This window comes from Conger conger, chromosome 14 (assembly GCF_963514075.1).
Source record: "Conger conger chromosome 14, fConCon1.1, whole genome shotgun sequence".
Lineage (NCBI taxonomy): Eukaryota > Metazoa > Chordata > Actinopteri > Anguilliformes > Congridae > Conger > Conger conger.
Genome location: NC_083773.1, coordinates 14,926,073 through 14,942,862, shown reverse-complemented (window position 1 = coordinate 14,942,862; position 16,790 = coordinate 14,926,073). Strand labels below are relative to the sequence as shown.

Genomic DNA, 16,790 nt, shown 5'->3' with positions numbered 1-16,790 from the left:
CGCCGATAGCAATGCCAGCCAGCACATTACCATCAGATGGAAAGACTGCTGTATCATTCTGGAATATTCCGTGGTCTGTCCTCTCCCCACACACAGCAGAACAGGTTGAGGAAGAATATTATAAACATGTGAATGCATTTGAAGAACTGTACTTGCCTATGCTTTGGCAATGGCTACAAGCTGTTCTGATGCCTATAAAGCCAATTGAAACAGAACATTTTTAATTGGGAGAACACCCGTAGTTTGAATGGCCCTATTAGAAGAACACTCTGTCGCGGACTTCACCACAGAGCACCAATAAACTGTGCGCAAAGTGAAGAGGTTGGGTAGGTGGTTAGAGGAGGAAGAAATGGCGTGACTCAGACAGTTCCAGCGTTCGGGAACTGTAAGGGTCCTGAGGGTGATTGACAGAAAGGCCCGGGTTCCCTTGAAGCAGCAGCCTCCCTCTTCATCACACCACACACACACACACACACACACACACACATGCCTCTCTTCACCTCACACATACACACGCCTCTCACCTCACACACACGCACGCACGCGCGCACACACACACACGCCTCTTCACCTCACACACATACACGCACGCACGCCTCTCCACCTTACACAAGCACACGCCTCTCTTCACCACACACACGTGCACGCGGTCGCACTCGCACTCACACACACACGCCTCCCCAACTCTCTCACACACACACACACACACACCTCTGCACCTCACACACACGCCTCTCTTCACCTCTCGCACACACACACACACACACACACACACACACACACGCCTCCACAACTCACACACAAACACACACACACACACACCTCTCCACCTCACACCCATGCCTCTCTTCACCTCATACACACCTTTCCACCTGACACACACATGCCTCACTTCACCTCATACACACCCACTGGGACGGACGGACGGACGGACGGATGGACGGACGGACGGACGGACACACACACACACACACACACACACACACACACTTTCTTCACCCTGACTGACACCCCTCACCCTCCCGCTGCTCAGAGATTTCACACTCAAACAGGTCTGAGCTCGCAGATGCTCTCACTGGTACCTCCATGACACCGGCTAATCGTTCATTTCACCTCACCTCACTGAACACAGGCCAGGTGTCTGAGCCAGACCGTATAGGACCAATAAGGAAGTGTTATTTTAGGTGATTTCGTTTACTGGATCACCCGACACACCCTTGCACAGTAAGAAAATATTTTAGTGTGAATTTGCATTTAAGAGAATCATGGAAGACCAGTTAGGATTGCATTTCAATTGACAAATTGTCTGAATTTGAAAGCCCTGTGGCTGTGTGGGATGCACGTGGGGAAACAGAGGCTGAAGCAGCTGCCTTCAACACATTCCCAGTGAATGAATGACTGACTGACTGACTGAGTGAATGAATGTCTCAATAGTTACCAACACAGGAAAGCAAGGAATGAAATAGAGAGCTAAATATACATCTCAGATAAATATCAAAAGTAAATATACAATTTGAGCCTTGAAGATGATTCGGTGACCCACACTCAATGCATCCATTAGTAACGCCGTTTAACAACACTCCATTGTCCTTCTTGGAATAGCTTTTGTCGACCTTCCCGACAGGCGCGCAGTCGGATATTTACACTCCGCTTCTCGGAGCAGGGAGGAGGATTCTTTGCTCAGAGGAATTTTATCTGAGGGAAGCAGGGAGGGGAGCTCTGTGTGAGACTGTTAAAACAGCTGCGGGAGGCTCCTCAGGGTAAACGTGAGCTTTGGGCCCGCAGAAGGCCTGGGCCCAGGCAGTGCAACAGGGGCAGGGGGAGAGGGGGCACAGGGATTCAAGATGGCCGCCTCCGTAAGCTCGAGACACGCTACTCAAATAATCAAACTCCGCTTATTTACCCCTTAAGCACCGTTTGAACCTACCATCCTGTGTGAATAACACCATCTGTGCTTGTTCACACTCTCAGGTAGAAACAGGAATAATATTAGTGAACTCCCTTGGATTAGGTTTTTTTTTTTTTTTTACACTCTTGCAAAAATATTGATGAGCCAGCCTTTGTATCTGGATAATCAATTAGTAACCTGATAGTCTCATAGCCCAAGTTAAAACTACAGCTTCAACAAGAGCAGCTATACCGGAGTTACCAAGATGGAAGATGGTCACTAGATCAACAACAGCTGGAGGAGACACCATTGGGGCTGAGTTACTGCCACTTAATTACATGGGGATTTTACAGCCCCTTCATATATGGCATCAGCATTCAAATGGCTAGTGCTGTGTCCTCGCAATATGATTGAAAAGACTACTGTGCAGAGCAGAGCCAAGCAGAGGCATTCCAACTCTAGCCCTCTCCAGGACAGGTCGTATATCTTGATGGCAGGGCCGTATGGAGCTGAGGGCTGAGGGCTGACTGCGGCCTGAGGGAGTGTGGGAGACTCGCAGCTGGCCACAGTGCCCCCAGGGACGGAGGGTTTCATCACCAGGGGTTCTCCTGCCTGATAAAACACAGCAGTCATCGCACAACCGCTGTCAGTCTGCTCTATCTGCACAGGAAATGGCAGGGGTGACGTTCACGTGCGTCTCCTCGCGTCTCCTCAGGCCCACATACAGCCACAGCCAGCTGAGAGGATTGCCCTGATCTGCAAATTTCACACCAGGCTGACTTTAGGGCTGTGGTGTTAAGCACTGCGTGCGTGTGTGTGTGTGTGTGTGGGTATGCGTGTGTGCCTGTAGTAAAACTCCAAGCACTGCACATAAATGGAAAATAAAAAAGCAGAGAACTCTTGAATGAAGCATATTTTCTTCCTGGCCAGCAGTTCTACTGGATGAGACCACTGCTGGTGCTGCCAAAGCTACAGAAATATGCAGAAAAATATTGTGACTGAAATGGCCCTGTGTTAGATAAACAGATTCCAATAAGCATCCTGGGGAAGAAACGGTTTCCCGTTCAACAGATTGAATGAGTCTCATTATGGAGGATCTGTGTGCTGTGGCTCTACAGCCTGAGCCAAAATGACTGCCTCTGCAGTGGCGTGTGTAATTAGGACTTTCAGGGCACTTTGTGGAAACAGACGGCTCCCTTTCCAGCAGGAGCAGAGCAAAGGGCAGGAGAGGTCTCTCATTCCCCTGCATATTAAATGCAGTGCTCCCTTCAGTAATAAAGACTGGAGAGACTGACGTGCTTAAGGGCCTCAGAGCTTCGTTTTAGGGGGAAACTTGGCATGTGCGTGTGCGATTGCGTGTCGGGGTGTGTGTATCTGTCTGTGTGTGCCTGTGCGTCTGTGCGTCTGTGTGTGTGTGTGTGAGTGTGTGTGTGAGTGTGAGTGTGTGTGTGAGTGTGAGTGTGTGCGCATGCACATGTGTCCGGTGTGTAAGGTTGTGCTTTTTTCTTGTTCACTCAAGAGTGATAAAGTGAGATTGTTATTGGACTTCCTGCAGTTTCTATTAGGAACCACTGGAGATTCACCTCGCAGCTACCCTTGAGACACCAATGCACAGGTCCCATTAGCAACAGCACTGGCAAAACACCATAACCTATCCCTCCCTCTCCTACACGATCCCTCCCTCCCTCCCTCCATCCCTCCATCTCCTCTTCCCTTATCCGAAGGCTCTTTCTTCAAACGGCGCTGACCTTCTATTCAGGAGAGGAAGCCTGAGCCACAGGTAATAGGAGCACACAAAGCCATTGAGATCTCTACCACTCAGGTGCTAATTAAGCCCCTCGGGCGCGGCCAGTGTCCTTCATGCCACACATCCTCGTCCCCACCCCAGCCCTCACCTAACTGCAACAGCCCTCCCTCAGAGACTAAGCCAGTTTCTACTCTCTCTCTCTCTCTACTATTAATGTGTAATAACAGAAAAATAACACAGTATACACCTCTCACATGATACATTCTACTGAGGAACGTTCCAGGGCTTTGTTTGTAGGCCTGGCTGACTCCTCAGTGTGCTAGCGCCGACTGAAGTCTGGAGGCCCATATTATGTTACATAACGAACCACAGTGTCACCCAGCAGTGGAAAAGTTTCAGTCACCGGGGTGACAAAGTTAAATATCAACAAAACAACGGATTTAGAAGCACAAAATTCCTTCAGTAATGACAGGGCCTACCGATCTGGAGGTCTCCTCATACTCGATCTTCAGGTTGGCCATGGCCTTGATGATGGCCATGATTGACTGGATGGTGTTGCTGTACACAACTGCTCTGTACTGTTTACACTCCTCTTCTGAGTAGCCATCTTCATGGATGATTCTGGGAAGAAACACACACAGACAAAAACATGGTTAACATTCACAGGAGCATCTCTGGTCTAACTCCACTCCTCTGAAGTCTGGTTGTCATGGTTATGAATGAAAAATATTATAGTAACAAAATGAGCAGGAGACGGTGTTGGGAACGAGACAATGATAGTGACCAAGAGACACTCAAACGCACAATCGAGTGGACAGTTTGATTTATATGCCTCACTTGACTGTTGCTCAGCCGCTGAGCAAACAGTGTGCTTTTTAAAATGGAGAGTTATGATTTTGTCAGACTCTGGGATCCTTCAAGAGCAAACATGTCACAACGGACAGGTTCACTGGAGGTTATGGTAAAGTCAAATAAGGAAGTACAACTGGCTGAATAGCTGCCTTACATTCTCACAGACAAAACCCAAAATGAGTCTGGGACTAAGTAAGATGAAACATATTGGTGTGACATTTTAAATCACCCCCTCTGTGGATATGTTGTATTAATTAGGAAATTTTCCATTTAGAAAACTACCAACGAAATTGCCTGAAATTGGTGATAGTTTTCCAGAGATCATTGCAGTTATTAAAATAACATTCCCTAAAGGGGTCGGGCAAATCCACTGCAATTAAGAAGGACAAGTGATTACTTTTTAATGTCATCCAACCCAAGCTGCCAGGTGGGGGCACATTGTGCTTTAGGCTCAGTTGTGAAAGCTGGACAAGCCAGAGCTTGGCAAACTGGTGAGCCAGGCCGCTAGCTGCCACTACAGATAAATATTTATTATTCTGGGTCAGAAAGAGACACATTTCTGAAGAAGGGACCTGTATCTGAGATGAATGGAGGAACGTCTGTTGTAGGAGTCAGCATGATATCACTGCTGGAGCCGTGTGCTCATGTGCAGAGCTAGGCTAGCTTCTCCATCAAACCTCACTGGAATGCAAGTGGGAGAGATTTTAAGGGACGTGTCAACGGACGTCTATTCATTCTGCTTCATGACTACTCAATAACACATTTATAATCACTTTTTGAGGTGGGTAGCTCCATAAACGGACAATTTAAGAAACAAAGTTGTGGCTTCTAATTCACGTTTGTCCTTTTGATTAAGTCAAGAGTAGCTCAATTTGGAGGAAAAGGCAGTCTCGGTGGCGTTCATTCAAATGTGGCTTTCATTAAAAGCAATTAATCTGAAGGTTTTGATGTGAATTAAAAGCGTGCCTTTTACTGTGTACCTGCACACAATGAATTAATCCAACACACACATGTTAAAGTGTTTTTGCCATCCCGTGAAACTGTTAACAGTGAACTGCTGATGAAAGGGCATCTGACACTGGCTGGCCCATAGGAATGTGCACATATAATTAAGCCACAGGCTATGGGGGAGTTGTGTGAGGGAGTGTACGTGTCTGGTTGGGCATACCTGTGCACGTGTGTGCGCGTGTGTGTGTGTGTGTGTGTGTGTGTGTGTGTGTGTGTGTGTGTACAGTAGCGCCTTGTGACTACCAGGACAGTACAGTAACCACAGTGATTAAAACACCTCAAGCTCACGGCACGGTCACGCCACTCTGAAACTGCAGGCTACAGCGAGCGCAGCATTACGCCGTTCCCAGCCCTAAGCTGGCTGGCGACAGCGCTTTAGACTGCTCTCTCCCCACTGCGGCTTTCACAGACTGCCTATTGCAGGCCATTAGGGGGAAACCATGCAGTGGTTTGCAAAAAGCATCAAATTACCTCTCTCCTTGTAGGACACAACCTGCCCAGCCATGCAAGATACATTAAACTGAGCTAGGTGAGGGAGCAGTGGTACCTGGTGCAGAAAATGCTGTCCAATACAACAGAATGCTGAATTTCACCCATCAGTGTATGGACACCCGTTAGACTTTTCCACAGACCACAGAACCAGGCACTTGGACAGACTATGTAGCTCAGCACAATTATCTTTTAGCATATTCATAGCATTCCTAAAACACACAGCAGTGAAATACAGTAATTACATGCCGAGTTATATTACCCTCAAACTGAACAGCTTTTCTGTACTATGCTGACAATCACACAATCTGCTGCGCAATTTCCCTTACAATTAACATGCGTGTAAAACCGTGTCATGAGCATGTTAGCGGGGGAAGAATGGCGGACAGAAGTTTACTCACTTCATCTGCTTCACAATGGTGCTCTTCCCCGACTCACCCGCACCTGCAGGAGGGAAAACAGAGCTGTTAAAGGCGCTGTAATTAGAGGCAGCAGTAAATCTCACACCCTGCAGGCCTGAGAGGAATCCCCCCACAGCCAGGTCTCATTCAGCCTGCTGCAGCTCCCGGTGTAACTCAACCAGCCCCACATCAAACCCACCCTCACTCTCACCCCACACACCTAACCCTGGACCAGATCAATCAAGCTCAAATGACCCCAGCAAAGCAACGGCCGAACCCACATGCAAAATAAACTCAGGTAAAGTGTTCGGTTGGACCATGTTAAGGCCATCTACCTAGTACATTGTCCAATTAATCACCTTCGTTGAGGTTCATTCCAATGACGCACGCACACACGCGCACGCGCGCACACACGCGCACGGGCGCGCACGCGCGCACGCGCACACACGCACACACGCACACACGCACACACGCACACACGCACACACGCACACACGCACACACGCACACATACAAATCTGTCAACATAAAGTATACATTTAATGACATCATAAAACAAACTACGGTTTACTGTGAGGGCAGTGGAGAACACCCTTTACATACAGAGTCCGAGTGTGCACGCACGCACGTATAAAAACATTACCCAGAATGCCCCCGTATGAACTCTATGTGTGAAAGCAATGAGGCCTTTTCTATAAGTTACACTGGGGCACAGTTGTTTATTATCATTACTCGCTTATAATGAAAATGTTCCACTGCCTCTACAAGTGGGACCTTCCCCTTCCCTAATAACACAGGGGTTTGTTTATAAAAGCCTGGAGCAGTCTTGGATTCATCCGTCATCATTCTACCCCCAGTACACTGTGCTTCACACGACACTGCACCTCCTGAGCGTAGCCGTGGAAACGGGGAGTGCTGGGGGGCTAAGGGGTAGGCCTCACCCAGTGCACCTATAGGGGGAGTTTCAGGAGTCAATACTCTCCCAACACCACCTGTTTACAAAATCCAGCCCACACACACTCTGCCCCCCCCCCCCAGAGCTCTGGTGACATAAAAAGGCTAATCTTATACATTTGAACAGCCCCTAACACTGCAGTAACCACAGAGCTCGATGCAGGTTACTAATGATGTTCAGGTTACTAATAACGGCTTGTGAGCAGGAAGCTGCGGGTTCATTTCTCAGGTGGTGCTGAGAAGGAAAGTCACTTAACCTGAACAGCTACTGTAAATGTCCTGCAGTGCAAACAGACAATAAATAAATACTGTTCCCACGGACACGAATAGACATGAAACGGTTCCCTGATGAGCAAAGTTTGGCATTTTATCAGGTTTATGCCCGAGTGTCCCAGCATGCAGAGTGAACCCGTTCTGATAAGATCTCCCTCGTTCTCACATTTCACCTTTAACCAACAAATGCCAGGCAAATATGTGCACTGAGCATGTACAGAATAGCTTTCACAGAAACCCATGGATTGCTTTGTGCGGCGGGTGATGTGATCCTATTATAGCTGGTGTAGAGAAGCAGGGTGACTGAAACGGACAGAGAGAATGAAGGGCTGAGACAGAGAGGGGTGTAAATATACTGGAGATCTAAGGGTCACACTCTGTCCCTCCAGCTCAGTCAGACGTTTAGGGCAAAAACGATAAAGAGATGTGTAAGCAGAGTCCATGGCAGCGTCTCTCAGCAGGAAGGTCCGTGTGGAAAAGGCAGTGTGGTGGGGTTTCTTCAGTTTAAAAATGTAAATGAAGGCACAGACTTAATTACACATTTTCATTCTTGATGGTGCTGAGCATCAGGGTGCCTCAAGGCACAAACAGGAAATGAGGCGTGTGCGTCCGCCTGTCCATTAGTGAGTGAGTTTGTGTGTGTGTGTGTGTGTGTGCGTGCGTCTGTTCGCATGCAACTAGTCATGACCGTTTCTGTGTGTTTCTTCCCAGAATCATCCATGGAGATACTCAGAAGAGGAGAGTAAACAGTGCAGTGCGTGTGCGTACGTGCGTGTCCGTGCTCCACGGCTGACAGCATCTGCTTTCAGTCTGTGGACAGTGTGCTGATCTACACGTTTAGCTGGGCCAGGGCAAGCCACGCCGTTCTTCCTCCCTCTCCTCATCTCCAATCGGCCCCTGCTTCACCATGGCATCACACCGTCGTCTAAACCAATCACGCCCTGCCCACTGACGGTTTGCAGGCTAAGTGAAACACACCTAGGCACACATTAGCTAGCTCTCCATGTCAGAGACCCATCCATTCAGACATACCATATCATATCCATGACAAACGCTGCTCCAGAAGCAGGTCAGTATTTATGTTCTCTCATACAGGTGGGCCAGGGTGGACAGAGACGCAAAGCACACAGGTTTCTGGCATAAATAGCAGCACAGCAGACCTACCCAAAATGTACTATGAAATAAGGTGTACATAAAACACCTCTCCACGCTTTGAAACAGTCACTGGCTCCTGCATGCTACCAGATAGCACACTTATTTTCCACCATCCAAAATAGACACAAGTCTCATTCCTTGGCTGACAAGGAATATGTGCCAATCCAGACATTTTCACACTATTTGTGACTATAAGTGACTCACACAACTCCCATCACACTTAAGGCCAACACACTTAAGCTCCCACACACACACACACACACAAACACACACATTTGCTGTTAACAAACTTGCAGCCCTGGACTGTAAAGAGTGCGTAAAGCTTTGAGCCGTGTTCAGTGCTTTCTTCTCTCAGAGTAAAAGTGTGGAGGCTTTAGCCTCCAATAACAGCACTTCCGTCCTGCAGAGCTCCACACTTCAAAACAGGAAGGAGCAGGAGGCCAAGCACAGGAGTGTGTGAATAATCATCTCCTCATGCAGCTCCATTGTCTTTGGCAGCCTCCCCTGCAGTAAACTCTGAGGCCGTCAGACGTATCGGCGCTTATGATCTCCATTCAGGAGACTCCAAAGGGCATGTTTATTGCTGCTCTGTGTCAATAACCAATCAGTTAAGGGCAATAGGGGGAGAGTTGGCAATGAACGGCACTGATTGGGCAGTGTCTCCTGTTGCACTCTGATCCAGCGAGTGTTGAGGATACAGAGATGAAGGCTCATGCTGATCACAGCATGTTGTGGGTAAGATTAGGACAGCATACTTGTACGCCTATCCCTATCCTGTCTACCCCTGTCCATACTCCACAGACCACGGGTCTGACTGTGAGTGGGTTTGAAAAGGTTGCACAGCTTCGATGTTTTTGCATTGGATAGGGATTTGTGCTAGGCCATGTTTATTCAGTCTAGCGTGTGTAGGAATGCGTGTGTAGGAATTACTCGGGGGTTGCTCACAGACCTGTACTGTTGTTATGTCACCGTCATAAACCAGAGTTCACATGCAGAGCGGACTTTGGAGCTGCCCACATTCTCCCAGCAGACAAAGCAAGCTGCAGCTTCCTCCCTGAACCGCGTCCAATCACGACCCACGCAGGGGACACCAGTGTGTTGCCATTTTCACCAGGTCTAGACCAGCATGTTCCCCAGAGCGCCCGCTCTAGACCAGCATGTTCCCCAGAGTGCCCGCTCTAGACCAGCATGTTCCCCAGAGCGCCCGCTCTAGACCAGCATTTTCCCCAGAGCGCCCGCTCTAGACCAGCATGTTCCCCAGAGTGCTCGCTCTAGACCAGCATGTTCCCCAGAGTGCCCGCTCTAGACCAGCATGTTCCCCAGAGTGCCCGCTCTAGACCAGCATGTTCCCCAGAGCGCCCGGTCTAGACCAGCATGTTCCCCAGAGAGCCCGCTCTAGACCAGCATGTTCCCCAGAGCGCCCGCTCTAGACCAGCATGTGAGACAGAACAGGAGCACAAAAGCAGAAGCTGTGAGCTCACTGTTAGTGCTTTTGTGGCTGGCTAGTGGTATCTCGCGAGGCATTATAGAACATTAAAGCTTATCTTTAAAAGTACTTGCTTTGGCAGTCACATGATTTTGTCACATGGTTTTACAGACAGCTGAACCGACTAGTTTTCTTCCTTACTGTAGTGGTGCTTTTCAACTCTCTGGGTGCACACACACACACACACACACACACGCACACGCACACGCACACGCACACGCACACGCACACGCACACGCACACGCACACGCACACGCACACACACCAAAAATTCCAATAAGTACTCAGATAAGGGCTAATGGGATTGCCTGTATCAGGAAAGGGATCGGCCATGTGATCTCAGAGTGACAGCTGCGGATATCAGTCAGAGGGACTGACAGAAAATAGCTCTACTCACTTGATCCACATCATCGTATCGCACTTCCCGTTTTGTCCCGATTGGTTTCAATGTTTCACGCCAGCGGCCCCTCAGGAGAAGCCGCACATGCTCTGTTCCGGCATGTTCCGTGCCAGGTTCACCGCAAGGAGAATTCCACCAGGCTAGTCCCACCACTGCCTGCTTCGCGGAATGTAGGAATGGAAAAGAGGAAGAGGGGAACCGACCAGCGCATGTTCCTGCCATTTACCCAGCTGATATAGGCCTTCAAATCACTGCCAGTGACCCACACTAAATTCAGAAACAGTCAGGCTAAATAAATACAGTCTGTGTAGCGCTGCCACTAGCATAGCATAGACACAGAGGAAGGGTGTAACATTCCGTCTATGATTTTTATTTGGGAGAAGCCGAGAGTGCAGGGTGGGGAGACATTAGCCAGCTGCTGGCAGAGTTCGGTAAACAGAACCCTTCAGCCCCGTGCCAACGCACAGCTGGCCAACAGACACCAAAATCTGGACTTAAAAAAAAACAGTGTGTAATCAATCATTCAGGAGGAGGGGTGTCTTGGAGCAGACCCATAACTTTGATCAGCCCTGGCAAAGACATCCAAGTCACTGTGATTAAACACTGCAATAACAATAAAACAAACTGTATTAACGTCGATATGGCCCATCACTTCAGGACGGCAGGCCTGCGTTTTTGGGTCGGTTGGCAGAGGAGGATCACCTATTGGACATCATCTGTGGGTGCTTTGGCGAGGTAAAAGGACTAATTCTATTATCTAAACTCACTTTCACCGTAATGGAGACATTACAGCCCACGATAACCATTAAACTAAATTAATTTGAAAAACTGGCTGGTAATTCAGCCAGAGATTAAAGCTCAACGTCCCTCCGCCAACAATACCCCGGAGATCGCACCAATGACAGACGGCTGTTCGTCTTCTCTAAACACCCTCACCACTCCTTTTTTAATTACAGCAATGACACAGGGGAACTCTGGGTAACGATCTCCAAGCACTGCCAGGACTCTGCAGCATGGGGAGGAAGGCTCAGTTAACTGATTCGTGTCTAAAATGCAGTGGGACCACTTCATTACTGAGCCAGGGCAAGGTTGAGGCTTCATTACTGAAACACGGCAAGGCTGAGGCTTCATTACTGAGCCAGGGCAAGACTGAGGCTTCATTACTGAAACACGGCAGGGCTGAGGCTTCATTACTGAAACAAGGCAAGACTGAGGCTTCATTACTGAAACACGGCAGGGCTGAGGCTTCATTACTGAGCCAGGGCAAGACTGAGGCTTCATTACTGAAACACGGCAAGACTGTTTCACTTCGGAAAGAGGGCAGGGCTGCTTCGTGTTTGAAACATAGCAGAGCCGCTTCTTGAGCTAAACATGATAGGCCTCCAGTTTCTGAAAAACCATGAGTTTCTCAGAGTTTTGGCTAAGCAAATGCATTTACATGTAAGCACAAACCACACAAGGCAATAACATGCAATGGCATCTGCACAGGTATTTTAGCACTTACTGAGCGCAACCCTTGTGTAACCCTGTTTGGTAGTTCTACACACTTCACACATCCTTTCTCTAATGTGTGGTTCTTTTGCTCTACACTGTACTTTTCCATTGTTGGGAAATGGAAATGATAGACCTTTGAAACTGTAATATGGACCCAGGGGACCATAGAGCAGACCAGCCCGGGTCTGGATCTCTGGGACCAGCCGGGCTCTTGCGCTTTAATGGGGAGGGGCTGACTGGGCAGATGCCCGGAGCCTGAACCTCCCTGGGCTCTGTGAGGCTCTGAGGCACATGGAGAGCTCTCAGAGCAGTGCGTGTGTGTAATCCCTGTGGACAGCCAAGGCCACATACGCCTGGTTACCACAGAGCTACTGCTTTCCAGAACATACAGGGACAAAAAAAACACAAGGGCAAAAAGACACAAGTAGGGGCCATGTTCTATTTGCAAAAAGATATTCCTGGGACACTAAGAACAACAAATACAGCATAACCCGTGGTGCCTAGCAACTGGCAGCCAGGAGGTGGTTATGGGGGCAGGGTTTAACTTTAGTGCCACAGTGAGTGAGCAGCCTTTGCCAAAAAGAACAGTGGCGAAGGAAGGAAGGTCATTTCCTCTGCTGTATTGTGCCTGATGAGAATAGAGTGATTGTTATCAGACTCCCAGCCTCTCAGGGGGGTTGTTAGGCTGCAGGGGGCAGGGTGGTGAGCCAGGCCAGCTGCAGGCTCTCCCCGAATCTGACCCGACCGACGGGCCAGGAAATGGCTTTCTTTATCAAAGTGGCTCACTGTGGAGCGGGCAGGGGTGTCTGGGGTGTGGATGGCACAGCGCCACGCGGAACCAAACGCACACGGTGATGCCACTCCAGCCCTCGTATCGCCTCTCAAAGTAAAAACATGGCTGGCCTGAGCTGTCCCCCCACACAGAAAAAGAGAAAACTAAAAAGCCTTTCTCTGGGCACTCTGTCTGAGGGATAATGGTCAGACAGCCAGTGTGCTGCTTTTCCCATTGGAAAATGGCGTAATGGGCTGAAATGTAAATGTAAACTTACTGTAAAATATCCTAGTTGCCTCTGGGACCTCAGTGAAAATAAAATACTTCTGTACATCTGATAAACAGGCAAATAAATGAGAACCAGGAGAGCAGGCAGCTGTGTAGCTACAGGCTACAGTAGAGATAGCTAATAGCTAATGAGGAAGGAATAATTGATCCCTATGGGGTTCAATGAAAGAACAATCCATTTGTTGATTCAGGTGTGAACCTGACTTCCCACCGTTTATTAAAAACACCCAGGGTTAATTAACAAACATCACCGCCCAGGGATGCACCCCCCACCCCTTATTATTGTTTTGCAAGAAATGAATCTATTAACACTGAGTAACTTATCATAGGGATTCACAGGTCGATGGAACAAACACACGAAGAAGGAAATCAAAATAATGTGGGACTGATACAAATGAACAGAGACCAGGTCTGACAGCAGTGAAGCATCAGCTGCCAGGTCGATGAATCTATAGCTGTGTGCACAGTGTGAGAACTGTGCAGAAGTAACAGAGTGTGACCAGGCCAGCTCAGGGCCGACCATAGACGTGCTGAACTTTCATGCTTCTTACTCAGACCAGATAGGCATTATCTATGGTATTTTACCTTCTAACCTGAGAAAAGAAAAAAAAAAAAACTGGAAATATGTGAAATGGAACCGCTGAGATCATATTTTATTGGAAGTGCTGCACACCTGCCCAGTACATACCCTTCACAGGGCACGTTCATAATAAAATGCTTTTCCTGGGTTTAAAATAAATGTTTTTCTTAACCGACTAAGGTCAATGAAGCAAAAACAAATAATGGCTATAGCAAACCATTGTGACCCGAAGCCAGTTTATGAAAGAGATTAATATTAGGAAGCAAAGCATGACCAAAAAAATCATTACATTGTTAAAAGAATCTGGCGGCCTGAACGGATATCCTCCAGTCAATTCAAAGCCCTGATAATGCACTAAAGCAATTTCATCATGAGCAGCACTAATGGCAAACAATACAAACTAATGATATGAGAAAGCCACACTAATGCCAAACAAGAAGAACTAAAGCTAGCAACGCATGCTTGTTTTACATGAACACCTCTCCTCATCAGATATCAGACCCCTCTCATGGTGAGAAGCAGCTCTTGGAACGGGTCGGGATAAGAGCACGGACGTTTCCTGAAATGAGGAACCACTGGGCCGTATGGTTCGTCGACACCCCCAGGACATTCCAGTAACAGAGGGGTTTCCATCTCCTCCCGTCTGCCGCCTGCTCCATCCCAACGTTCCCGGCAAAGGAACCGGAGCAGGTGGAGTGACACCTCACAAGTGCCCTACACCTCCACGTCTGTCAGTTCCAGGAAGTTAATTGTCCGTCAGACGAGATAATTCATTCAGCGGAACCACTCCAGCAGCCCAGCCTCCATCTGCTGCGGTTAATGAAGTCTCTCTCTGCAGCGGACGGACTGGAAACGCCAGCCCTTCTGCACACACACCTCCTTATGACAACACACCGCACGCCCCAATCAGGACCACAACCGCTTCCTTTCCTAATGAGCGTATTTATAGAGCGGTGATGCCACACACTATTAGTGTGCATAAGAGAGAGAGACCTTTCCCCTTTCCCTCAGTACCTCCTCTCAGTAGGCATTAATAGGTTCCATCATTGATCGTAACAGCAGCAGCGGTGAATCCAGCGGTGACCCTCAGTGCGGTTGTAAGAGGGAAAGGCAGCAGGGGCGATTACAGAGCAAACCACAAATGCACCAGTGTGGACTGGGTTGGCACAGGACTGGCTGCCATTTTGAACAATGGCATCTGAACCAGCTTCCCATTCGCCCCGCACCTCTCTCGGAGTCTTACACCGTCAGAAAAATAGGCCATCGCTTATTCTGGCCACATGGCCACACTGGCCGCGAGAGAGAAGGGAGAGAAAAATGGAAAGGAGGAGTGAGAGAAGAGAGGGAGGGTAAAGGAATAGAGAAAGGGGGAGAAAACTTTTTGCCACAGTGATTTTGCTGTGCGTTACCCATCACTGCCGTTAATCATGTGAAACCAGGGAGACTCCATCTTTTCACCGGCTCCTCTAACAGAGAGCAGAGCAATTTCCTCCCACTTACCCAGGAGAGGATTAATCCCCTCATTGTCAGCGTGGCGGCACTGTGCTAATGGTCGTGGAGAGCTGAGAGAGAGATCTCCAGCACTCACTCTGGCTAATCTCACACACTGACCAGCCTTTCCGCCCGCACATTCCTGCATGTAATGAATCAGTGGGTTCAGCCTACAGCACAGTATCGGGGCAGTAGTGACCGGCTCTCACCATTTTAACTAACACCAGCAGCACATCTAGTTGGAGTTATGACCAGGGACGGGAATACCACAATGAATGTGTGTTTATGTAGGGGTGTGTATGTGTGTGTACATTGTATGGGAGTGCATAGTTATGTGTGTGTACGTGTGCATGCGTGTGCGAGAGAGAGGACATGGCACCCGATGCTGGGAAAACTGCAGGATTCTGTGAATGGGCGTTCAATGACGCACGACAGACCCATATCTTCAGTCACCGAATAAAAAGGAGCAGGTCGGTGCGCTCTCCTTTAACAGGCATGTCACGAGCCCCCCGCAGCACATTTTAATGACTGACAGCGAGTACGCTCGACCGTGCGTGTGACAGGAATACCTAAGGAGCAGTACACAGGAGAGCACAGGAGGGCCTGTGTACAAACCTGCAGTGCGGGTGTTCATGCTGTGCGTGTTCATTCCGCAGTGCGGGTGTTCATTCTGTGTTCATTCCGCAGAGTTTGTGTTCATTCTGTGTTCATTCCGCAGAGTTTGTGTTCATTCTGTGTTCATTCCCCAGAGTTTGTGTTCATTCCCCAGAGTTTGTGTTCAGTCCGTGCACGTGCGCATGCTGAGACAATGCGGTGTCTTCCGCCAACTCGCATCCCCACTCTGTTGACTGCCGTATGAAAAGTGGCAGCAGTGAGATTGCGTGCTTTACAGCAGGCTTGTCAAATCCCTTCCACAAGTTTGACAACAGAGGCTGTGAGGAGCATCACAGTGCGAGAGCTCGATTGGCTGTTCCAAACAGATGAGCAATCGGAGGTGCAGGTATGGGAATGACAAAAGGCTACAGCCATCAGTGTTGAATAAATACTTCAAAAACAAAGATCCGAGCATAAGTGTAAATTCTGGACGTGTCACTGTACAGTGAATGTAATCCTCACCATGGAGTGTACCCGGTACCTAAAGGTCACAGCGGATTGTGGGTTTCAGCAGGTACTGTGGCACATATGCGCCCCTGTGAGTTCCCAGGAAATGTACAGACGAGCATAATGAATAATTGAGGCCCACATAGGACAGAGGAAGTCCAGTGGGCAGCGGGAACACAAAGGCTCTGCTCTATCAGGAGTTTTCCTCCGGAATACCAGGCAGCAGCCAGCATTCCGAGGGCAGGCTAAAACATTCATCCTGAACTAAATCCTATTCCTGGGCTCTGATCTGCTGCTTTTGTCAAAGCCAATCGATGCCATCGGCTCCGGCCATCTCGTTATCGTGAACAAACAGATACTTTCCATTTCAGGCCTGCCTTATCCTCCGCTGGTATATTAAATATTTTATTT

At 48.6% G+C, this 16,790-nt stretch overlaps 1 protein-coding gene across 1 annotated transcript in view; it reads right to left on the bottom strand.

Annotated features, from left to right (window-relative positions):
• The window catches only part of gnai2a (guanine nucleotide binding protein (G protein), alpha inhibiting activity polypeptide 2a), a 62,017-nt gene that overhangs the window by 11,137 nt on the left and 34,090 nt on the right, over window positions 1–16,790 (bottom strand). The window contains exons 3-4 of the mRNA XM_061220198.1: window positions 6,386–6,428; window positions 4,115–4,256 (exon numbers count right to left, since the gene is read on the bottom strand). Of these exons, the coding sequence (XP_061076182.1) occupies window positions 4,115–4,256; window positions 6,386–6,428 (185 nt within the window). The remainder of the gene's footprint in view (window positions 1–4,114; window positions 4,257–6,385; window positions 6,429–16,790) is intronic.